Source organism: Microchirus variegatus (assembly GCF_963457635.1).
Source record: "Microchirus variegatus genome assembly, chromosome: 3".
Classification (NCBI taxonomy): Eukaryota; Metazoa; Chordata; class Actinopteri; order Pleuronectiformes; family Soleidae; genus Microchirus; species Microchirus variegatus.
The window spans coordinates 332,571-340,000 of NC_139804.1; the positions used below are offsets into that span (position 1 = coordinate 332,571).

Below are 7,430 nucleotides of genomic sequence, written 5' to 3' on the forward strand. Positions count from 1 at the left end.
TGTTCTGAAGAAACGTTCTGATGAAATGTTTATGTTTATGTTCTGAAGCTTCTTAATAAAGACTGAGCAGACAGTTGTATGTTCTCGATGAGGCCTCAGACTCAAACTCATGAAGCCTCCAGACAAATTGAGTTTGAGAGCCCTGATCTAAATTGACTGTGTGACCTGATCACCATCAGCGCCCCCCTGTGGCCTGATGGTTTCTTTTATTATGTGGAGGAACCTGAACCTCCATCTTGTCTTTATGAGAAAAGAAAGATCAGGGTTTAGACGTCGTGGACAGAGACAGAAACTTGTGCAGCGTTTTCTTCTTTTTATTTTTAAAAACTGGCTTAAAATGTTAAGATCAATAAAATTCAACAACATTTGAAAGAAATCAAATCAACAATGACATCAGCATAAAAACATTCACAGAAACGCTGAGTCACACAAAATGACTTCCTGTTTAAACATCAGCTGATTCTGGAGAAACATCTCGACAAACTCTGGACGACAGACTCGTCTACTGACCTGTGGAGGTCAGAGGTCAGAGAAGGTCAGAGAAGGTCAGAGAAGGTCAGAGAAGGTCAGAGAAGGTCAGAGAAGGTCAGAGGTCAGTGAAGGTCAGTGAAGGTCAGAGGTCAGACCACGTCCATGCCGAGGCCTCGGGCCACTTCAGTCAGAGCCTGAACAGCTGTCGTTGTGTCGTTGGGGTCGTTGAGGTCATTGAGGTCGTTGGGGTCGTTGAGGTCGTTGGGGTCATGGTGAGTGAAGCCCGCCGCCTGGTGGTCGATGTGAGGAATAGAACTCATCACACAGTAAACTGGAGACTCACTGTTTCTGGGACTCGGCTGAGACGACACGTCCTCGTCCTCCACCTCCTCCTCTGAGGAGAAGGAGGCGGAGGATGAGGAGGAGCTGGAGGAGGCAGAGGAGGAGCCTGCAGGAGAACTACGGCCGCTCTCAGACGTCTCTGCGGTCACCGTGGTTACCGTGGTTACCGCCGTCCTCCTCCTCCTGCTGCTCCTGCGAAGACTCGGAGACTTTTTGTTCTTCATGTTCATGTTCTTCATGATCTCCTTCGTCACTTCGACCGTCTCAAACCTCACCATGTTCACCTTCAAGAAGCCGTCCACGTCCTTCCTGTACCTGAGAGGACAGACGAGAGGACAGCGTCACAGAGACAGATGTGGACAGACGAGAGGACAGCGTCACAGAGACAGATGTGGACAGACGAGAGGACAGCGTCACAGAGACAGACGAGAGGACAGCGTCACAGAGACAGATGTGGACAGACGAGAGGACAACGTCACAGAGACAGACGTGGACAGACGTGGTCGTGGACAGACAGGACTGACCTGAAGCGTGAGTGTCCTGACGGCCACTTGAGCTGGTGTTTGTTCCTCAGGTGCAGAGTCAGAGTGTAACACCAGGAGAAAACTTTATCACAGATGTGACATTTATATTTGGACATCCCTCCGACCTGGCGTCAACAACAACAACAACAACAGCAACGTAAACATGGTAAACAACGTAAACAACCAGAAACATGGTCAACAATGACGCGTCAAACCTGGTGAGCTCTCTTAAAGTGATGAGTCAGGGTTGGAAAAGTGTGACAGGAATAATCACAACCTTGGACGGTGCAGCGATAAACTGTCCCCTCGTTATGGACCTCAGTGTGTTTGTGTAAGTCCCTCTGATTCTTAAACCTGAGGACGAGAGGACAACTGTGAGAGGACAACTGTGAGAGGACGAGAGGACAACTGTGAGAGGACGACTGTGAGAGGACGAGAGGACAACTGTGAGAGGACGACTGTGAGAGGACGAGAGGACAACTGTGAGAGGACGACTGTCAGAGGACAACTGTGAGAGGACGAGAGGACAACTGTGAGAGTGATAAATGTGATTTAAAAGTGGATTAAAAACTGAATTGTAAACAACTGTTTGTTTGTTTACCTTTTATCACAGAAGTCACATGGGAACGGTCTGTTTGTTTGTTTACCTTTTATCACAGAAGTCACATGGGAATGGTCTGTTTGTTTGTTTGTTTGTTTACCTTTTATCACAGAAGTCACATGGGAACGGTCTGTTTGTTTGTTTGTTTGTTTACCTTTTATCACAGAAGTCACATGGGAACGGTCTGTTTGTTTGTTTGTTTGTTTGTTTGTTTACCTTTTATCACAGAAGTCACATGGGAACGGTCTATTTGTTTGTTTGTTTACCTTTTATCACAGAAGTCACATGGGAACGGTTTGTTTGTTTGTTTGTTTGTTTGTTTACCTTTTATCACAGAAGTCACATGGGAACGGTCTATTTGTTTGTTTGTTTGTTTGTTTACCTTTTATAACAGAAGTCACATGGGAATGGTCTGTTTGTTTGTTTGTTTACCTTTTATCACAGAAGTCACATGGGAACGGCCTGTTTGTTTGTTTGTTTGTTTACCTTTTATCACAGAAATCACATGGGAACGGTCTGTTTGTTTGTTTGTTTACCTTTTATCACAGAAGTCACATGGGAACGGCCTGTTTGTTTGTTTGTTTACCTTTTATCACAGAAGTCACATGGGAACGGTCTGTTTGTTTGTTTGTTTGTTTACCTTTTATCACAGAAGTCACATGGGAACGGTCTATTTGTTTGTTTGTTTACCTTTTATCACAGAAGTCACATGGGAACGGTCTATTTGTTTATTTGTTTACCTTTTATAACAGAAGTCACATGGGAATGGTCTGTTTGTTTGTTTGTTTACCTTTTATCACAGATGTCACATGGGAACGGTCTGTTTGTTTGTTTGTTTGTTTACCTTTTATCACAGAAGTCACATGGGAACGGTCTGTTTGTTTGTTTGTTTGTTTACCTTTTATCACAGAAGTCACATGGGAACGGTCTGTTTGTTTGTTTGTTTGTTTGTTTACCTTTTATCACAGAAGTCACATGGGAACGGTCTATTTGTTTGTTTGTTTACCTTTTATCACAGATGTCACATGGGAACGGCCTGTTTGTTTACCTTTTATCACAGAAGTCACATGGGAACGGTCTGTTTGTTTGTTTGTTTGTTTACCTTTTATCACAGAAGTCACATGGGAACGGTCTGTTTGTTTGTTTGTTTGTTTACCTTTTATCACAGAAGTCACATGGGAACGGTCTGTTTGTTTGTTTGTTTGTTTGTTTACCTTTTATCACAGAAGTCACATGGGAACGGTCTATTTGTTTGTTTGTTTACCTTTTATCACAGAAGTCACATGGGAACGGTTTGTTTGTTTGTTTGTTTACCTTTTATCACAGAAGTCACATGGGAACGGTCTATTTGTTTGTTTGTTTGTTTGTTTACCTTTTATAACAGAAGTCACATGGGAATGGTCTGTTTGTTTGTTTGTTTACCTTTTATCACAGAAGTCACATGGGAACGGCCTGTTTGTTTGTTTGTTTGTTTACCTTTTATCACAGAAGTCACATGGGAACGGTCTGTTTGTTTGTTTGTTTACCTTTTATCACAGAAGTCACATGGGAACGGTCTGTTTGTTTGTTTGTTTACCTTTTATCACAGAAGTCACATGGGAACGGTCTGTTTGTTTGTTTGTTTGTTTGTTTACCTTTTATCACAGAAGTCACATGGGAACGGTCTATTTGTTTGTTTGTTTGTTTGTTTACCTTTTATAACAGAAGTCACATGGGAATGGTCTGTTTGTTTACCTTTTATCACAGAAGTCACATGGGAACGGCCTGTTTGTTTGTTTGTTTACCTTTTATCACAGAAGTCACATGGGAACGGTCTGTTTGTTTGTTTGTTTGTTTACCTTTTATCACAGAAGTCACATGGGAACGGTCTATTTGTTTGTTTGTTTACCTTTTATCACAGAAGTCACATGGGAACGGTCTATTTGTTTATTTGTTTACCTTTTATAACAGAAGTCACATGGGAATGGTCTGTTTGTTTGTTTGTTTACCTTTTATCACAGATGTCACATGGGAACGGTCTGTTTGTTTGTTTGTTTGTTTACCTTTTATCACAGAAGTCACATGGGAACGGTCTGTTTGTTTGTTTACCTTTTATCACAGAAGTCACATGGGAACGGTCTGTTTGTTTGTTTGTTTGTTTGTTTACCTTTTATCACAGAAGTCACATGGGAACGGTCTATTTGTTTGTTTGTTTACCTTTTATCACAGATGTCACATGGGAACGGCCTGTTTGTTTACCTTTTATCACAGAAGTCACATGGGAACGGTCTGTTTGTTTGTTTGTTTGTTTACCTTTTATCACAGAAGTCACATGGGAACGGTCTGTTTGTTTGTTTGTTTGTTTACCTTTTATCACAGAAGTCACATGGGAACGGTCTGTTTGTTTGTTTGTTTGTTTGTTTACCTTTTATCACAGAAGTCACATGGGAACGGTCTATTTGTTTGTTTGTTTACCTTTTATCACAGAAGTCACATGGGAACGGTTTGTTTGTTTGTTTGTTTGTTTGTTTGTTTACCTTTTATCACAGAAGTCACATGGGAACGGTCTATTTGTTTGTTTGTTTGTTTACCTTTTATAACAGAAGTCACATGGGAATGGTCTGTTTGTTTGTTTGTTTACCTTTTATCACAGAAGTCACATGGGAACGGCCTGTTTGTTTGTTTGTTTGTTTACCTTTTATCACAGAAGTCACATGGGAACGGTCTGTTTGTTTGTTTGTTTACCTTTTATCACAGAAGTCACATGGGAACGGTCTGTTTGTTTGTTTACCTTTTATCACAGAAGTCACATGGGAACGGTCTGTTTGTTTGTTTGTTTGTTTGTTTACCTTTTATCACAGAAGTCACATGGGAACGGTCTATTTGTTTGTTTGTTTGTTTGTTTACCTTTTATAACAGAAGTCACATGGGAATGGTCTGTTTGTTTGTTTGTTTACCTTTTATCACAGAAGTCACATGGGAACGGCCTGTTTGTTTGTTTGTTTACCTTTTATCACAGAAGTCACATGGGAACGGTCTGTTTGTTTGTTTGTTTGTTTACCTTTTATCACAGAAGTCACATGGGAACGGTCTATTTGTTTGTTTGTTTACCTTTTATCACAGAAGTCACATGGGAACGGTCTATTTGTTTATTTGTTTACCTTTTATAACAGAAGTCACATGGGAATGGTCTGTTTGTTTGTTTGTTTACCTTTTATCACAGATGTCACATGGGAACGGTCTGTTTGTTTGTTTGTTTGTTTACCTTTTATCACAGAAGTCACATGGGAACGGTCTGTTTGTTTGTTTACCTTTTATCACAGAAGTCACATGGGAACGGTCTGTTTGTTTGTTTGTTTGTTTACCTTTTATCACAGAAGTCACATGGGAACGGTCTATTTGTTTGTTTGTTTACCTTTTATCACAGATGTCACATGGGAACGGCCTGTTTGTTTACCTTTTATCACAGAAGTCACATGGGAACGGTCTGTTTGTTTGTTTGTTTGTTTACCTTTTATCACAGAAGTCACATGGGAACGGTCTGTTTGTTTGTTTGTTTGTTTACCTTTTATCACAGAAGTCACATGGGAACGGTCTGTTTGTTTGTTTGTTTGTTTGTTTACCTTTTATCACAGAAGTCACATGGGAACGGTCTATTTGTTTGTTTGTTTACCTTTTATCACAGAAGTCACATGGGAACGGTCTGTCGTCACAGTGACGGAAGCGGATATGGATTTTCAGAGCAGCTAACGTCGTACAGCTCATGTCACAGAACGGACACTTGACCTGGTTCACTGACAAACAAACAACAAATAAACAACAGAGACAAATTACCAACAAATAACAGCCAAACAAACAAAAAACAAACAACAGTCAAACAAAAAAACAGACAAACAACAGACAAACAAACAAACGACAAATAACAGACAAACAACAACAAATAAACAACAGACAAACGACAAATAAACAGGATGATTCTCTTATTTCAGTTCAGAAAGGTTTAGATTCATGATTCACTGCAGTTATTCATGATAAACACATTCACCCTGTCATCTGCACACACACATTCACTCTGTCATCTGCACACACACATTCACCCTGTCATCTGCACACACGCATTCACCCTGTCATCCGCACACACGCATTCACCCTGTCATCTGCACACACACATTCACCCCGTCATCCGCACACACACATTCACTCTGTCATCCGCACACACACATTCACCCCGTCATCCGCACACGCACATTCACCCCGTCATCCGCACATTCACCCCGTCATCCGCACACGCACATTCACCCCGTCATCTGCACACACACATTCACCCCGTCAACCGCACACACACATTCACCCTGTCATCCGCACACACACATTCACCCCGTCATCCGCACACACACATTCACCCTGTCATCCGCACACACACATTCACCCCGTCATCCGCACACACACATTCACCCCGTCATCCGCACACACACATTCAACCCGTCATCTGCACACACACATTCACCCCGTCATCCGCACACACACATTCACCCTGTCATCTGCACACACACATTCACTCTGTCATCTGCACACACACATTCACCCTGTCATCCGCACACACACATTCACCCCGTCATCCGCACACACACATTCACCCCGTCATCCGCACACACACATTCACCCTGTCATCCGCACACACACATTCACTCTGTCATCTGCACACACACATTCACTCTGTCATCTGCACACACACATTCACCCCGTCATCTGCACACACACATTCACCCTGTCATCCGCACACACACATTCACCCTGTCATCCGCACACACACATTCACTCTGTCATCTGCACACACACATTCACCCCGTCATCTGCACACACACATTCACCCCGTCATCCGCACACACACATTCACCCTGTCATCTCACCATGTTGACGGACGTGGTCTCTCAAAAGTCTCTCACTGGAGAAAGATTTTCCACAGTGTTCACAAACCAGAGAATCTGTTAAAGACAAACATGATGATGACATTCACTGTGTGTGTGGGTGTGTCTTTGTGTGTGTGTCTCTGTGTGTGTGTGTGTGTGTGTGTGTGTGTGTGTGTGTGTGTCTCTCACCAACAGGTGTAGCTTGTCTGTGTAGATGATCGTAGAGTTTTGTGTTGCAGGAGAACAAACTTCCACATGTAGGACAGGCCACGAGTCTCTGCTGAGTGTGAGTGCGTAAGTGTTCTCTGAGACGATATCTGATCTTAAAGAAGGCGTCACAGCCTGGACACAAAGACACAGAGACACAAAGAGACAGAGACACAGAGACACAGAGACACAAAGAGACAGAGACACAAAGAGACACAAAGACACAAAGATACAAAGAGACACAAAGGTCACCATCTGTCATACATTTTCATTGTCGCATTTGTTTGTCGTCATTAGAAAAGACAGTTGTCCAGTCAAAGAGACAAAGAGACAAAGAGACAAAGAGACATCTTACCTGTCCACTGACAGAACAAAGCCTGTTGCTGCTGTGGAAGA

The 7,430-nt window shown here is 42.4% G+C and overlaps 1 protein-coding gene across 1 annotated transcript in view; it reads right to left on the reverse strand.

Annotated features, from left to right (window-relative positions):
• Positions 1-336: 336 nt before the first annotated feature.
• LOC310924832 (histone H4 transcription factor) overlaps positions 337-7,430 on the reverse strand; it is a 9,352-nt gene continuing 2,258 nt past the window's right edge. Inside the window, exons 4-10 of the mRNA XM_083886675.1 lie at positions 7,390-7,430; positions 7,017-7,169; positions 6,828-6,902; positions 5,591-5,711; positions 1,553-1,691; positions 1,338-1,462; positions 337-1,128 (exon numbers count right to left, since the gene is read on the reverse strand). The exon at positions 7,390-7,430 is cut by the window's right edge and continues 71 nt beyond it. Of these exons, the coding sequence (XP_083742801.1) occupies positions 621-1,128; positions 1,338-1,462; positions 1,553-1,691; positions 5,591-5,711; positions 6,828-6,902; positions 7,017-7,169; positions 7,390-7,430 (1,162 nt within the window). The 3' untranslated portion in view covers positions 337-620. The remainder of the gene's footprint in view (positions 1,129-1,337; positions 1,463-1,552; positions 1,692-5,590; positions 5,712-6,827; positions 6,903-7,016; positions 7,170-7,389) is intronic.